The sequence below is a fragment of the Littorina saxatilis genome, linkage group LG3 (genome assembly GCF_037325665.1).
Source record: "Littorina saxatilis isolate snail1 linkage group LG3, US_GU_Lsax_2.0, whole genome shotgun sequence".
NCBI classification, from domain to species: domain Eukaryota; kingdom Metazoa; phylum Mollusca; class Gastropoda; order Littorinimorpha; family Littorinidae; genus Littorina; species Littorina saxatilis.
Window position 1 is genome coordinate 74147960 of NC_090247.1, and position 18032 is coordinate 74165991.

The 18032-nt window shown below is 47.0% G+C and overlaps 1 protein-coding gene across 2 annotated transcripts in view; it reads right to left on the bottom strand.

The window, feature by feature from the left end:
* LOC138963233 (midasin-like) overlaps window positions 1–18032 on the bottom strand; it is a 221192-nt gene that overhangs the window by 202988 nt on the left and 172 nt on the right. For both annotated transcript variants that reach the window (XM_070335290.1, XM_070335291.1), the window contains exons 2-6: window positions 17693–17844; window positions 15255–15315; window positions 14164–14375; window positions 13116–13240; window positions 12173–12309 (exon numbers count right to left, since the gene is read on the bottom strand). In XM_070335290.1, coding sequence (XP_070191391.1) covers window positions 12173–12309; window positions 13116–13240; window positions 14164–14375; window positions 15255–15315; window positions 17693–17844 — 687 coding nt within the window. The remainder of the gene's footprint in view (window positions 1–12172; window positions 12310–13115; window positions 13241–14163; window positions 14376–15254; window positions 15316–17692; window positions 17845–18032) is intronic.

The following is an 18032-nucleotide window of genomic DNA, read 5'->3' on the forward strand; positions in this document are numbered from 1 at the left end:
GCTGGATTCCGACAGTTCCGCAGCACTGAAGATCAGGTCACTTACCTGGCGCAAGAAGTTGAAGATGCCTTTCAGGAACAGAAGCTGGTCTTCGTCACCTGGATAGATCTTCAGAAGGCCTTTGACAAGGTCTGGAAAGATGGACTCCTTGTAAAACTGCTGAGGAAAGGCGTGTCCAGCAACATGTACCAGTGGATTCGCTCTTACCTCTATAACCGCAGGGCAAGAGTTAACGTCGACCAGACCAAAAGCAAGAAGTTCCTCCTTCGTCATGGCGTCCCTCAGGGCGGAGTCCTCTCCCCCACACTCTTCCTTCTCTTCATCGACGATCTGGTGTCTGAGATGCCCAAGGGGATCAAAGCTGCTCTCTACGCAGACGACCTTGTGATCTGGTGCAAGGAGGAGCACGCAAGTACTGCCACCTACAGAATGCAGCAAGCGGCAGATAGGCTGAACGCATGGGCAGAAGATTGGTGCGTCTCCATCAACAAGGAGAAATCCTCCACCACCCTATTCACACTGTCGCCAAAGCAGAAAGCCGGAACCATTAGGCTTGGTGGAACTCCTCTGAGAGAGGATGAAGAAGCAACGTACCTTGGTGTCACCTTTGATAGACGGCAGACCTGGAAACCACACATTGCACAGGCAGAGACGAAGGCCCGGCGCAAGCTAGCCATACTCAGGAAGCTGGCAGGTACCACCTGGGGAGCGAACGAGAAGATACTGAAGACAGTATACCAGGGAACAATCAGACCCCACCTCGAGTACGGCTCCACAGCGTGGTCAACCTCAGCCAAGACAAACCTGCAGACCCTTGACCGTGTGCAAAACCAGGCCCTCCGACTCATCACTGGTGCAATGAAATCCACGCCCATCAAGGAAATGGAGAAGCTTACCACCATCCAACCCCTCTGTCAGAGAAGAGAAGCCAAGACTATGGTACAGGCCGAGAAGCTCAAGTGCCTACCCGACCACCCCATGAAGCACAGACTGAGCAACCTCACCAAGAACCGGCTCAAACGGAGCAGTTTTGTACACGAGAGCAAGAGACTTTCTCGACAGTACAGGGAAGTCCTCCCACAGAACACTCTACCTCTGACCCAAGAAGAAGAGGAAACCCCCAAGGCAACAGAGAAACCAGGCATCCAGATCTGCACCAGTGTTCCACATGTTACCTCAGGAGAAGATCAGAATGACACAGCTCGACAGGCACTCACCTTAGCCCTGATCGACGAACAGTACCCAAAAGAGGCGTGGATCCATGTATACACCGATGGATCAGCAACTAACGCCGTGCTCAATGGAGGTGCAGGCATTCTCATCCAGTTCCCTGGGGGACATACAGCTACATCCAGCGTTGCCACTGGCAAACACTGCACAAACTATAAAGCAGAAGCAGAAGCTCTCATGCAGGCCGCCTCCTTGGTTCAGGACTCCGCAGACCCTTGCTACCAAGTTGTCTTCCTCTCGGACGCCCTTTCAGTCCTTCAGGCCCTAGAGAACGACAAACTCCCACAGCTGGCCAAAGCATTACAGATGGTCAGACAAACCAGAAGAGTTGTCCTCCAGTGGATACCAGCACACTGTGGGATACCAGGAAATGAAAGGGCAGATGAGCTGGCGAAAGAAGGAGCCGTGGAAGACCAACCTGAAAACAGTGTCAGCTTTAGTGAGCAGAAGACAATCATCAAGGCATTGATGAGGCCAAGGACAAACAGAGATGACTACCACACACTGCCCAGAGAGCAGCAAGTCAAACTCATCAGGCTGCGTACTGGCCACAACAGGCTCAAGGCTCACATGAACCGAAAGTTCAAGCTGGCGCCATCACCAACCTGTGCCTGCGGTCAAGAAGACCAAACAGCGGAACACATCTTACAGCGATGTCCCTTACTAGATGAGGAACGAAAAGAAGTGTGGCCGTCACCAACTCCCTTGCAGACCAAACTATACGGCAGTCGACAGGAGTTGGAGAAAACGACAACATTTATCACCAGTGCTGGACTGATTGTGTAACCTCTGCGAACGCCAAGAAGAAGAAGAGAAGAAGTAACACAAACCATAGACTTCATCTGTATGCTAGTTGAATGGGGTTCATACCAATAGACTCTTCAAGATACTGTAGTACACACACAAACCATAGACTTCATCTGTATGCTAGTTGAATGGGGTTCATACCAATAGACTCTTCAAGATACTGTAGTACACACACAAACCATAGACTTCATCTGTATGCTAGTTGAATGGGGTTCATACCAATAGACTCTTCAAGATACTGTAGTACACACACAAACCATAGACTTCATCTGTATGCTAGTTGAATGGGGTTCATACCAATAGACTCTTCAAGATACTGTAGTACACACACAAACCATAGACTTCATCTGTATGCTAGTTGAATGGGGTTCATACCAATAGACTCTTCAAGATACTGTAGTACACACACAAACCATAGACTTCATCTGTATGCTAGTTGAATGGGGTTCATACCAATAGACTCTTCAAGATACTGTAGTACACACACAAACCATAGACTTCATCTGTATGCTAGTTGAATGGGGTTCATACCAATAGACTCTTCAAGATACTGTAGTACACACACAAACCATAGACTTCATCTGTATGCTAGTTGAATGGGGTTCATACCAATAGACTCTTCAAGATACTGTAGTACACACACAAACCATAGACTTCATCTGTATGCTAGTTGAATGGGGTTCATACCAATAGACTCTTCAAGATACTGTAGTACACACACAAACCATAGACTTCATCTGTATGCTAGTTGAATGGGGTTCATACCAATAGACTCTTCAAGATACTGTAGTACACACACAAACCATAGACTTCATCTGTATGCTAGTTGAATGGGGTTCATACCAATAGACTCTTCAAGATACTGTAGTACACACACAAACCATAGACTTCATCTGTATGCTAGTTGAATGGGGTCCATACCAATAGACTCTTCAAGATACTGTAGTACACACACAAACCATAGACTTCATTTGTATGCTAGTTGAATGGGGTTCATACCAATAGACTCTTCAAGATACTGTAGTACACACACAAACCATAGACTTCATCTGTATGCTAGTTGAATGGGGTTCATACCAATAGACTCTTCAAGATACTGTAGTACACACACAAACCATAGACTTCATTTGTATGCTAGTTGAATGGGGTTCATACCAATAGACTCTTCAAGATACTGTAGTACACACACAAACCATAGACTTCATCTGTATGCTAGTTGAATGGGGTTCATACCAATAGACTCTTCAAGATACTGTAGTACACACACAAACCATAGACTTCATTTGTATGCTAGTTGAATGGGGTTCATACCAATAGACTCTTCAAGATACTGTAGTACACACACAAACCATAGACTTCATCTGTATGCTAGTTGAATGGGGTTCATACCAATAGACTCTTCAAGATACTGTAGTACACACACAAACCATAGACTTCATTTGTATGCTAGTTGAATGGGGTTCATACCAATAGACTCTTCAAGATACTGTAACACAAACCATAGACTTCATCTGTATGCTAGTTGAATGGGGTCCATACCAATAGACTCTTCAAGATACTGTAACACAAACCATAGACTTCATCTGTATGCTAGTTGAATGGGGTTCATACCAATAGACTCTTCAAGATACTGTAACACAAACCATAGACTTCATCTGTATGCTAGTTGAATGGGGTTCATACCAATAGACTCTTCAAGATACTGTAACACAAACCATAGACTTCATCTGTATGCTAGTTGAATGGGGTTCATACCAATAGACTCTTCAAGATACTGTAGTACACACACAAACCATAGACTTCATTTGTATGCTAGTTGAATGGGGTTCATACCAATAGACTCTTCAAGATACTGTAGTACACACACAAACCATAGACTTCATCTGTATGCTAGTTGAATGGGGTTCATACCAATAGACTCTTCAAGATACTGTAGTACACATACAAACCATAGACTTCATCTGTATGCTAGTTGAATGGGGTTCATACCAATAGACTCTTCAAGATACTGTAGTACACACACAAACCATAGACTTCATTTGTATGCTAGTTGAATGGGGTTCATACCAATAGACTCTTCAAGATACTGTAGTACACACACAAACCATAGACTTCATCTGTATGCTAGTTGAATGGGGTTCATACCAATAGACTCTTCAAGATACTGTAACACAAACCATAGACTTCATCTGTATGCTAGTTGAATGGGGTTCATACCAATAGACTCTTCAAGATACTGTAACACAAACCATAGACTTCATCTGTATGCTAGTTGAATGGGGTTCATACCAATAGACTCTTCAAGATACTGTAACACAAACCATAGACTTCATCTGTATGCTAGTTGAATGGGGTTCATACCAATAGACTCTTCAAGATACTGTAGTACAGTGGAAACCTTTCCAGACCCCACAATTTAAGACTTGCCCCTTTTAACTCATTGTCTCCCAGGTACGGATATATCCGTACCCACTCATATGGCTCTATCTGACTTAGTACGGATATATCCGTACAGTCACTCCAGTCGCTTCCTGTAATGTCAATCTAACGCCTGCATTCCAGCGTGTTGATACACAGTTACTGCACAGTTAATACAATTCTGAGTGACTTGCTGCAGTGAAAAGAAGGGGAACTACTCTTGTCGCTATACAAAGTATGAGTTACTTGCCTTGGGAAATTGCTTGTGATGAACGGTTTGAGCACGGCAGATCTAGATTCAGAAAACAACCGAACTCATGGATTTTATATGGAGATTCATGTGTTCAGGCCTGTAGTTGTTAATTTAAATGCGGTATGTTTGTATTGTTTGCTCCAGAGATCAGGCATGGGAATTGAAAATTGTAAAAAAGGTGGAAAATTTATAACTGAAGACGCGAAGCGTCAAGTCGACGGCGTGTAGCGCCTAGCCTTACTAGGGGGGTCCGGGGGCATGCCCCCCGGAAAAAAATTTCTCCAAAGAACCCAGATGGTGCAATCTGGTGTCATCTAAGCTCCAAGTTTGCGCCATTAAATCGAAAATTTTTAATTAAATTTTGATTTAATATAATATACTTACCCAATTCTTATGAATGCATTGACTTTAGTCCCACATGCTAGATGTCGAAAAACCTCTCAAATTACCTGCCCTTAGTAGGGTGGTAACCAAGCTAAAAGCGACGCCATAGCCGTTGCTATGGCCTGACCTTGCTCGGTTACCCATAACACCCTGCGCACCACGTGAGCGCTAGCATCCGTAATGTTCATTCGAGACTATTAGTCAAACAAACCCCCAAGGACATAATCCAGCGGGGACGGATGGGAGGGTATTAACTATAAGAATTGGGTAAGTATATTATATTAAATCAAAATTTAATTAAAAATTTTCGATTTAATCACATATTCTTACTCCAATTCTTATGAATGCAGATTCCTCCTAAAGGCGGAGGGAACTTACTTATGTCCTTGCAAGCACCTGCCCTGCAGCCACCAAAGCCGGCAAAGCACTGGAGCCATCCAGTCGCGTGCAAGAGATGTCACGAAGGTAGAAGCTGATGAAGACATCGTCTGACTTCCAGTAAGCTGTCTGCAAGACATCGCTTAATCGCCCTGAACGTAAGACGGCCACAGAGGACGCCCAGGCTCTGGCCTCATGTACTCGAGCTGATGTCAGAGGAAGGACTGAACGCCCCCCCCTCTCCTGAGAGAGCCACCACTCATAAGCTCGTCTAATGAGGGTCGCCACCCATCTTGTAAGGGTCAATTTCGATATGTCCCTGTCATATTTCGTGTTCAATGAAATGAACAAAAGTTTTTGGCTTTTGGCCCTAACCAACTGAGTGCGAGCCAAGTAAGACTTCAAGGCCCTAACTGGACAGTTAGCTAAGTCCGGATCGTGCGAAGCTAGGATAGTCCCAAGCGGGGGGACTCGGACCACGGGCGGGGATTGGCCTGGCTTTTGATTTTTCGCGAGAAAACCAGGCCGGAAATGAAGCGACATTGAACCATCGCGCTCGAACGCGATGTCTTCCGACAAACCCGACAAGGCATGTATCTCACTGCCTCGCCGAGCAGTAGCCAGAAGAAGCAGAAAAACCGTCTTGCGTGTTAAATCAGTCAGGCTAGCAGCCTGCAAAGGCTCAAACGCCGCAGACCGCAAAAATTCTAAAACCAAAAATAAGTCCCATGCCGGGACAGAGGTCCGTCTCTGCGCTTCCTGGAGAGCGGCCCCTTTGATCACACTAGCAATCACTCCGTTAACGTTAATCAATCTGCCTATCTGCCTCAGAGTAGCAGATATAGCAGAACGTCGGACTCTCAAAGCAGAGGCCGAACTGCCCTGAGCAGACAAAAAAGAAAGATGATTTGCCACCTGTAACGAGCGCGGGGCCACGGCATTGACCCCCGTCTCCCTACACCACTTGGCCCAGGCGGCCCAATGGCAAGCATACACAGACGCAGTCGAGGACCTATGCGCCTTAAAAACCAAATCCAGCGTAGAGTCTGAAGCGCCAGATTTCCGCAGTTCCGACCTCACAGTCTCCAAACGTGTAGGCGCAGGGCCTGCGGGTCTCTGTGCGGAATGCCTGTTCTTGGCTGAACGAGCTCTCCCCGCACCAGATTTAGAGGGATCGGAACCCCTTTTGCCAGCAACAGCAGATCTGGAAACCACTGCTGGGAAGGCCACCAGGGGGCTACCAGCAGCAGGAGCTCCGGACGATCCAGCTCGGCCTTCCTCACCACTCTGCTGAGTAGAGGAAAGGGAGGATATGCGTAGGCCTGAAGGCCGCTCCACGAGATCTCCAACGCATTGCTTGCCCAGGCTTCCGTGTCCGGAAAGGGGGACACGAAAATGGGAAGTCTCTTTGAAAATCTCGTTGCAAATAGATCGATCATGGGCTTCTCCACCTGTGCCCACAGGCGTTGGAGCGCCCCGTGAGTGATCGTCCATTCGGTGTGCAACACCTGAGAGGACCTGCTGAGCGCATCCGCCAGAGCGTTGAGCTTGCCCGGCAGGAACTCTGCTGAAATCATGATCCGATGCGAGTGGCACCACACCAGAACCTCGCATGCCCTGTCTGACAGGGAAAACGACCGAGCTCCTCCCTGCTTGTTGATGTAGGCAGCGACAGTGGTATTGTCCGTGTGCAACCGGACATGTCTGCCGCCCACCAGAGGGAGAAACGCAAGCAAACCGAGGGAAACAGCCTCCAACTCCAGGCGATTGATATGCCAAAGACGCTGGGCCTGAGTCCAAAGACCGGAGGCCGCCTGGCCCCCGATGTGAGCCCCCCACCCAGCCATAGACGCATCCGTGAACAGATCTATGTCCGGAGGGGGCAGAGAGATGGGGACCCCCTGAGAGATCCAGTCTAGATCCAGCCACCGAGCCGTCGCGTGACTGAACCATCCCTGCGTGGAGACGATTTTGTCCCAATCTTGCGAAGCCGGCTCCCAGAGAGAGCTGAGCGCAGCCTGGAAAGGCCTCTTGTACACCCTCCCTAAGGGAACCAGAGTTGCCATAGATTCCATTTGGCCCAGAATCGAGGTAAGGACCCTCACCGAAGCCTGCTGGCTGCCAGCCACGGCCGAAATGAGAGCATGAAGCTTCTGAATCCTCTCCTGCGTAGGCCGGACCGTCCAAGCGACAGTGTCGAACGCCATACCGAGGTAAACAAACCTCTGCGAGGGAGTCAATTCCGACTTCGCTTGGTTCACAGAGAACCCCAGGCACAGAGCCCGGTTCAACACTACCTGAGTGTTCAAGAGGCACACTGATTGACTCTGACTCAGAATCAACCAGTCGTCGAGGTACGTCCGTAGACGAATACCTCTTTGCCTGATCAGCGCGGCCAACTGTCTGATCACCAAAGTGAAAACCCACGGGGCCAGGGACAGCCCGAAGGGCAGAGCCCTGAATTGAAAGATCCGATGACCCCAGCGGAACCGGAGCCACTTCCTGTCCACTTGATACATAAGGATATGAAAGTAGGCGTCCGTCAAATCCACCGAAGTCACCCAATCTCCCCGGCGCAGGGCCTCCCTGACCGAAGCTGGCGTTTCCATACGAAACTTGATCTTCCGCAGAAACTTGTTCAAGACCGAAAGATCGAGAACAGGCCTCCAGCGGCCCGACGCCTTGGGCACAACAAACAGGCGTCCGTAAAACCCCGGCGAGGAGTGATCCACAATCTCCTCTATAGCCTCTTTGGCCAAAAGAGACCTGATCTCTGTCTCTATGGCCGCTCTGGCCTCTAGGCTGGCCGGAAAACGAAAGGGAGGAGGAACCCTGGTCAAGGGAGCCTTTTCCCCCTCCCACAACAGGCGGAATCCCGATCGCACCACCCGCAAAATCCATTGGCTGTGCACTAACGCCTGCCACATGGAAATGGCCCTGGTGGGGCCCCCCGCCACCACAAAAGTGGGGGGAACAGGGGTGATGTGATCGGGAGAGCCTCATTGGGGGGAGGGCTTTCGAGCCCCCCCCCTCCCCTTCCCGAACGAGGGTTTCTTAGGATAAGGAGCACCCTTGGCTGGTGCGCCCTTATCTCCCTGTTCCTTAGGACGAGAGGCGTTGTGCTGCTTCTTGTTCCAGGCAGGCTTAGAAGAAGACTGAGATTTCTTTGGGGTTTTAAACGAAATCCCAACGAGATGTCTGTCTTTAGCCTCCTGAACTTCCCGCTGCCTTGCATCCAGGGCTACTCTACCCAGGAGAGAGCCCTCAACGAAAGGCGAGGAACGAAGTGAGTCCACAGTAGACTGCTGGGAAAAACCTGCTTGAGAAAGCAGCAGATCACGCCGTGAAAAGACAGCATGAGCATACAGCCTCGCTGAAATGCTCATCCTCTCAGAATTCACCATCCCCAAAGCAGCAAGCAGTACGGAGATGTCACTGGCTGAGGCGTCTTCCCTGAGTCTAAACGGCTCCAAAGAGCCAGCCACAGCTCGAGTAAGAGCTCGGAGCAAAGACTCTGCCATAGAAGCCAATTCAAGATCAAGACGCCCAATCTCCTCCAGAGAAGAGAGAGAAGCGTCCGAGAACGAGACCCCCTCCTTAGCAGAAGGTTGCTTTGGCAACAAGGCAAGCAACTCCGGCGGAATTGGCAAAGTTGCTCTCGGCAAAGCAAAAGTCTGAACAAAGTTCCTTGACTTCACATTCCAGTCCAGCTTTTTCTGCACTAACGGCGAAAAAGAAGTGGCCTGCGCGTTTGACGCTAGCCATGGATCGGCTGAAGCAGGCGCTGAATCATGAGCATGCAACAAAGGGAAAGGAGTTGGAGACAGACCGCTGCCCTGAGGTGCCGGTCGCGCCAAAAGTTGCGACATGTGATACGCCACGGCAGGAGATTCCACAAACCGAAACGATTGTGAACTCTCCTGCGAAGGCCGAAAATCATTCGCAGCAGACGGTGGAAAAGAGACACCCTGTCCTGAATCCACCACCCCCTCCGGAAAGTAACGAGCTGCCACACAAGCCGCTCTTCTCATGGCTTGCCTAAACCCAAAAGGCAAGGCCACACACTCCTCATCTTCCACAGAAGAATCCGAATCCCCAGCCTCTACAGTATCACTGTACATAGGAGGGGAGACAGGAGCAACAAAAGCGTGACCCGATCCCGCTTGCCACCCCCCGTCCACCCCCTGCCCCACTGGGGTAGAAGGGAAGACAGTAGGCACAGAGGCCCGCCAAGCAGGCGGGGGGAGGGGGCCACCCAACAAAGCCGCGCCAGGCCCATTGTCAGTAGACCGCTGACCGGGCGCTTGGCCCCAGCTGTCCAAACCAGTATGGCCAGTTTGAGCTGACCCGCCCGCTGCATGCGGTGGGAGTTGGCTCGTAGCTGCAGCAAGCGAACCCTGCGAGGGGTAAGACTGAGTGAGAGGCGAGACCGTGAAAGGCCGCCCGTACCCGTCAACCTGCTGTAGTCCCGTTGCCCCACCACCCCACCACCCCTGCTGGGGAGAGGGGCGGCTGCTCGCAATGGACGATACCGGTACTGGCTGAGACGCCAGTCCCATAGCGGACACCCGATCATGCCCGGCGGGCGAGAAAGAGTGAGCCGCTACACCAGCCCCCACCCAGTCCCGCCCAGTGGGTGGGAAAGAGTGAGAAGCTGACACAGCCCCCTGCCCCCAGTGGGACAAGGTGGGACCAAGCCCAGGCTGTGACTTACCATGCCCCCTCTCTCCCTCTCCCACAAGGGGAGAGAGCTGACTTCCCACTGCAGTGTTGCTAAAAGCAAGCTGAGCGGGAAGAGAAAGAGAGGAAGCAGACCCCCTCTCCTTACGGAGAGAGTGTTCGAGCGCAACCGCCGCACTACCAGAGGCAGAGAGGGAAGGCCCGAACTGGTCAGATGCACCAAGCAAGTGCGCAGAAGAAATGGCCGCCCGGCCACCCCCCCCATCCGCCGGAGACGGCGGAGTCGACGACGACGACGACCGCAGTCGAGCCAGGGAGGAAGGATCCCCTACCGCCGGAGGCAGAGGAGGGACCCCAGAGCGAGACGCAAACTGTTGAGCAATAAAATCAAACAATTCGGACTTCAACGAGCCCAGGGCTGAAGGCCCTGGCTCCTCCCCCCTAACAGGGGACGCGAGCTGTGAACGAACGGAACCCGTCCTCGGAGGGATAGGAACATCAAACGAAGTGCTATTTGCCGGGTCTTCTACCCGCATAACAGGCAAATCGACGTTCTTGGCTTTACCCTTAGCTTTAGCTTTCTTAACTGGGCTAAGAACCTTGTCGCCTTCCAGTCCCGCACTCAGTTTAGCTTTGTTGTCGGCCATTTTAAGACCGGCGAAAAACAGTCACCCAGAACAAAATTATCTGCGTGCGTGTTCAAAACAAAGCTATCAACATTTACGTTCCAAACGTAAAAAGGAAAGATCTCACCCAAAAGGTAGACGGACAGGTAGACCCCCAAGAACCGGCTAGTCCCACGGACGAGCAGGCATGTGAAGGCCAAAAGTGAGAGCGAAATTCGGACACGTCCACCGTGTGTTGTCGAAAGTCGAGAATGAACATTACGGATGCTAGCGCTCACGTGGTGCGCAGGGTGTTATGGGTAACCGAGCAAGGTCAGGCCATAGCAACGGCTATGGCGTCGCTTTTAGCTTGGTTACCACCCTACTAAGGGCAGGTAATTTGAGAGGTTTTTCGACATCTAGCATGTGGGACTAAAGTCAATGCATTCATAAGAATTGGAGTAAGAATATGTGATTAAATTCTGTTTTTAGAATCAGAGTTTTTAGTACAAAAATGTACCAATTTTTGCTTTTTTGAAGAAAAAAATACATACATGTATTATATGGTTTAAATTTGTAAAAAAATTGATCTGTTGAGACAAACAGGAAAATGTAACTTGTAACATAATCTGTGCAATCTGGTTTACTTTCAAACATAAAAGTTCAATAACTGAGGCGGGCGGTAGCAGTGCGTGAACAAAATACGGAAAGTTTTCGCGGGCTTTTGCGTAAAGGCCAAAGTAACCGGTGGTTTTTTTGTGTGCCTCCCCCCTTTATTTTTTCGGCGGACACTTTTGCATTTTCGGCGGAACAAAAAAAATTCTGAGGAAATCCGCCGTTCGGCGGACAATTCCCATGCCTGAGAGATGTATACTTCGTACATTAGAGCGTTTGGAACTTTTCAGTCGCAAAAAGTAGTACCGAAACAGAACAACCTCTCAACCCATTGCACTATCGAGGATTCAGGCTGTTGCTGGGTCGTTATTTGTTTGGTTGCTGGGTCATTATCGAAAAATAACTACCCCTACAAGTTTACAGAGGTAAAGAAGCAGAGGGGGGAATAAAATCCAAGTATTGTCCTGCTAGCTTTGCAAGTCAGTCACAGGTTTGACCTGACTTTTTGCTAAAGACGACAGATTTGATGTTCCCCACTGTATACACACACAAACCATAGACTTCATTTGTATGCTAGTTGAATGGGGTTCATACCAATAGACTCTTCAAGCTCCCTCAGATACTACACTACCCGTCATAAAAAAAAAACCAAGCAGATGCGTTTGAATGCAGATATGTTTTCAGTGAGACAACTAAGATCACACAGTGTTAAATCCAGAGACTGCATTTTGTAATATTTACTCAAACGGCATACATACACCAGACTGCAGTTGACATGATTCCTTTATCAGCTATTGCTTACCCTCTGTCTGTGAGAACCAGAGATCCATCTGTGGACTCGAGCAGACCAGCCAGGCACTGCAAGGTCTCGGCCGCCGCCAGGTTGATCTCATCCAGCAACACCCAATCACCGCACTTCAGGGCTTTCACCAGGGTACCCTGCATCATCATCGTCATTATCATCATTGGTCTTGGTATTGGCTTCATATCATCCCTCATAAAAATTCATTACTACATGAAAACGTATGTTTTATGTGTTCCTGTCTTATTGAATGTGCTGATCATTCGTATTAAATGTTCAAAGTTATAATCGTAAAGGTGGTCCTTAATGCAGTCTAAAGTCAAACTTGGCATAGTCCTTTTACCAACAACTCGGTGCTAAAGGTCTGTGCAGTCTAAAGTCAAACTTGGCATAGTCCTTTTACCAACAACTCGGTGCTAAAGGTCTGTGCAGTCTAAAGTCAAACTTGGCATAGTCCTTTTACCAACAACTCGGTGCTAAAGGTCTGTGCAGTCTAAAGTCAAACTTGGCATAGTCCTTTTACCAACAACTCGGTGCTAAAGGTCCGTGCAGTCTAAAGTCAAACTTGGCATAGTCTTTTTACCAACAACTCAGTGCTAAAGTCAAACTTGGCATAGTCTTTTTACCAACAACTCAGTGCTAAAGTCAAACTTGGCATAGTCTTTTTACCAACAACTCAGTGCTAAAGGTCCGTGCAGTCTAAAGTCAAACTTGGCATAGTCTTTTTACCAACAACTCAGTGCTAAAGGTGAGTTGGGTAAAGATATGTAATTTAATCAGTGCTAAAGGTCCGTGCAGCATACTGTGCCCAGTTAAGCACAGGCTTTACAGGCAGGTTGGGTGTATCAAAAAAAATTACCATTCTAATGTGACATTTGAATGGACAATAAAGTGTTATTGTTACTCCCATGTGCATAATGGTTACACTCATCAGGACACTCACCTCCATGAAGGAGAAAGCCAGGACGTTCTCTGTCTCCTGGACCTGTGCCTTGAGCTGTCTCAGCCGTCTTCCTATCTTGCGCCACTTCTTGCCGAGCTTCTGCCACTTAACGCTGTTCTCTGTGTCTGAAATCAAGTACAAATTTGATTTATTCAACATATCTTGATGATGCGAGTCGCTTCTAAATGCTTCTTGAAACAGTTATACAAAGGGAGCTGACGGTGAGAATAATTAAGAGACATCTGACACATTGTTTGCAGCCAAAGCAATGACTGTGTACTGCATCAGCTTAAATCATTACAATCATGTCCTACACATGTAGGTGTAGCTGTCCTTATATCCAGTCAACCGCTCTACGTATTCTCTTGTTCTGTATAATAATCATCAGGTATCCAGTTTCACAAACATACAGTGCAAATGCCTAGTTTAACATTCCCTAACAGCCTAACTATTGAGCAAAATCTTACACGAACCCCAGAAGAATGTTAAAAACAAAGAAACGGTATTGTTCCTAGACTAAGAGGACAACAGGTCAGTTAGTTCTGGACTAAAAACATGTATCCGCAAAAATGTCGTGGCTACAGGAACATTGTCCTGTCAGTAGACATCCTACATGTCGTGGCTACAGGAACATTGTCCTGTCAGTAGACACCCTACATGTCGTGGCTACAGGAACATTGTCCTGTCAGTAGACATCCTACATGTCAAACCCATGGGTGGGACTGAAAAATGTCATGAATCCTGAAGAATGTTAAGGGGGGATCTGGGGGCCCCCAGACGCTGAAGGATTTGTATAATTAACAACCAAAAGAAAACGTCACCACAGCCATTACGAATCCAGATTTTTGGCATATACCGGAAGAATCCCACCCATGGAAAACTATCAACCAGTCAGGAGTCAGAACAATGTGTCAGATCAAAAATATATGTGTAAGCTTGAGAAGAACACTGAGAATCTTAATGTGTCAGATCAAAAATATATGTGTCAATGTTCGAAAACCGAGGCCTGAGAAGAACAGTGAGAATGTTAAAACAGCAGTATCCTCACCCTCTGCCTCCCTAGCCTTCATCAGCTTGGCGGCCCCCTGGTAGCTGTGGTCCATGAGAGCCAGGAGGTCGTGCCAGCGTTTTTGGGTGAAGCAGTTCTGCAGGTGGCTCAGGAACTTGGAGTTCTGCTGCTGTGAGAACGTCTTGCGGAACAATACCACAAACTCATCCCTCAGTGGCATCATCAAGAACTTGAGGTCCACTGGCTTGAATCTGTACAATGGAAACTACCTTTTAAGACTGCCCATTTAAGACTTCCTCCTTTTCAAGACTTTGTTTGTTCAGATTTTCTGTTCATAATCATAACCTCTGTAAATTTATCTCAAGCTAAGACTTCCTCCTTTTTAAGACATGATTTTCTCAGATTTTGTTTAGGTATGAAATGTGGGGTTCCACTGTATAATGAACAAATTGTGGCCGTTTTTGAGAAAGAATTTGCTGATTACATCCGTCATAGTGCTTGTTTACAAGGAACAGCTTTATTCGTTGACACACTTCATCTCTATTCAGGCATCAATGAACACACCCTTCCATTTAATACAGCGACAGAACTTTGTACTTGTTCATTTCTAATTTACTGAAATTAAGAAAAATCTCAGAGATGAAAGTAACACAAATGATCCAATGACTTTCTTTCTTTTTTTGGTGTTTAACGTCGTTTTCAACCGTTCAAGGTTATATCGCGACGGGGAAAGGGGGTAGATGGGATAGAGCCACTAGTTAATTGTTTCTTATTCACAAAAGCACTAATCAAAAAATTGCTCCAGGGGCTTGCAACGTAGTACAATATATGACCCTACTGGGAGAATGCAAGTTTCCAGTACAAAGGACTTAACATTTCTTACATACTGCTTGACTAAAATCTTTACAAACATTGACTATATTCTATACAAGAAACACTTAAGGGTAAAAGGAGAAACAGAATCCGTTAGTCGCCTCTTACGACATGCTGGGGAGCGATCCAATGACCCTAGATCAGGACTTGACACAAGACAAGAATCCGCTCCCCCCCCCTCCTCCCCTGTAGGAGAACTCCATCTTCATAGGCAGAAAAGAAAACATGACAGAAATGAGAATCACTGCAAAACTCACCCTCCCAGAAGATCCACACTGTCGCTCTGCTGGTTCAAGTTGATGACATGCAGCTTGTGACCTGGAAATGTGCAAACATCAAGATGTAAATACTGACCATAATGTAAACACTGACCATGATGTAAACACTGACCATAATGTAAACACTGACCATGATGTAAACACTGACCATGATGTAAACACTGACCATAATGTAAACACTGACCATGATGTAAACACTGACCATGATGTAAACATTGACCATGATGTAAACACTGACCATGATGTAAACACTGACCATGATGTAAACACTGACCATGATGTAAACACTGACCATGATGTAAGCATTGACCATTACACTGACCATGATGTAAACACTGACCATGATGTAAGCATTGACCATTACACTGACCATGATGTAAACATTGACCATGATGTAAACATTGACCATGACACTGACCATGATGTAAACACTGACCATTACACTGACCATGATGTAAACACTGACCATGATGTAAACACTGACCATGATGTAAACACTGACCATGATGTAAACACTGACCATGATGTAAACACTGACCATGATGTAAACACTGACCATGATGTAAACACTGACCATGATGTAAACACTGACCATGATGTAAACACTGACCATGATGTAAACACTGACCATGATGTAAACACTGACCATGATGTAAACACTGACCATGATGTAAACACTGACCATGATGTAAACACTGACCATGATGTAAACACTGACCAAGATGTAAACACTGACCATGATGTAAACACTGACCATGATGTAAACACTGACCATGCGCTGATCCATGTTGTGCAGTGGAAGCCCCCTTTTAAGACCCTTCATTTTAAAACCTCCCCCTTATAAAACCTTGCATTTTCACATTTTCTCTTCATAACCTCTGTAAATTTACCCCCATTTTAAGGCTCTAACAAAGATAGAGAAAGCAAAGCATCACAATATTCCAACCTCTCTACATGGAGAAAGCGTTGGCCGTTACACACACAGGGAGACTAGGAACTCATTCAACACACATGACAATGATGATGATCACAATATTCCAACCTCTCTACATGGAGAAAGCGTTGGCCGTTACACACACAGGGAGACTAGGAACTCATTCAACACACATGACAATGATGATGATCACAATATTCCAACCTCTCTACATGGAGAAAGCGTTGGCCGTTACACACACAAGGAGACTAGGAACTCATTCAACACACATGACAATGATGATGATCACAATATTCCAACCTCTCTACATGGAGAAAGCGTTGGCCGTTACACACACAAGGACTCATTCAACACACATGACAATGATGATGATCACAATATTCCAACCTCTCTACATGGAGAAATCGTTGGCCGTTACACACACAAGGACTCATTCAACACACATGACAATGATGATGATCACAATATTCCAACCTCTCTACATGGAGAAAGCGTTGGCCGTTACACACACAAGGACTCATTCAACACACATGACAATGATGATGATCACAATATTCCAACCTCTCCACATGGAGAAAGCGTTGGCCGTTACACACACAAGGAGACTAGGAACTCATTCAACACACATGACAATGATGATGATCACAATATTCCAACCTCTCTACATTGAGAAAGCGTTGGCCGTTACACACACAAGGAGACTAGGAACTCATTCAACACACATGACAATGATGATGATCACAATATTCCAACCTCTCTACATTGAGAAAGCGTTGGCCATTACACACACAGGGAGACTAGGAACTCATTCAACACACATGACAATGATGATGATCACAATATTCCAACCTCTCTACATGGAGAAAGCGTTGGCCGTTACACACACAAGGAGACTAGGAACTCATTCAACACACATGACAATGATGATGATCACAATATTCCAACCTCTCTACATGTAGAAAGCGTTGGCCGTTACACACACAGGGAGACTAGGAACTCATTCAACACACATGACAATGATGATGATCACAATATTCCAACCTCTCTACATGTAGAAAGCGTTGGCCGTTACACACACAGGGAGACTAGGAACTCATTCAACACACATGACAATGATGATGATCACAATATTCCAACCTCTCTACATGGAGAAAGCGTTGGCCGTTACACACACAAGGAGACTAGGAACTCATTCAACACACATGACAATGATGATGATCACAATATTCCAACCTCTCTACATGTAGAAAGCGTTGGCCGTTACACACACGAGGAGACTAGGAACTCATTCAACACACATGACAATGATGATTCATTGAGACATTTGAGAAGCAATGTGTTGTGTCCTGTGCCCATACCATCAACTGACCCATTAATATTACAAATCAGTCAAGTAATCTACCCCATGCTGGTTCTGGCCTAATACTCGCTCCCATCAACACATCATGAACAGTTAAACAAAATATGTGGATGCAGAACATACCCAGCGTCTGGGCTAGGAACTGTACAGACGATGTTTTCCCTGTGCCGGTCTCTCCGACCAGCAGGACAGGTTCGTTCCTCTTCACACACGCTGCAACCTTCTCCAGCAGACACACGGAGGGCCGAGTGTATGAGAACGTTGCTCTGTGGCTCCTGGGTTTCACAAAATCAACATTTCAGTTCAAATGTTTTAAACGTTGTACGTATACAACTGTTACATGAATGAGTGTGGGAGAAAATTGTTCTGGGGGCAAAAAAACATGACCATCAGTTAAGAAACTAGAAAAAGGTTAACTTATCTCCTCTACTTATAGTGTACAAGGATTTTTAAACAGCACTTC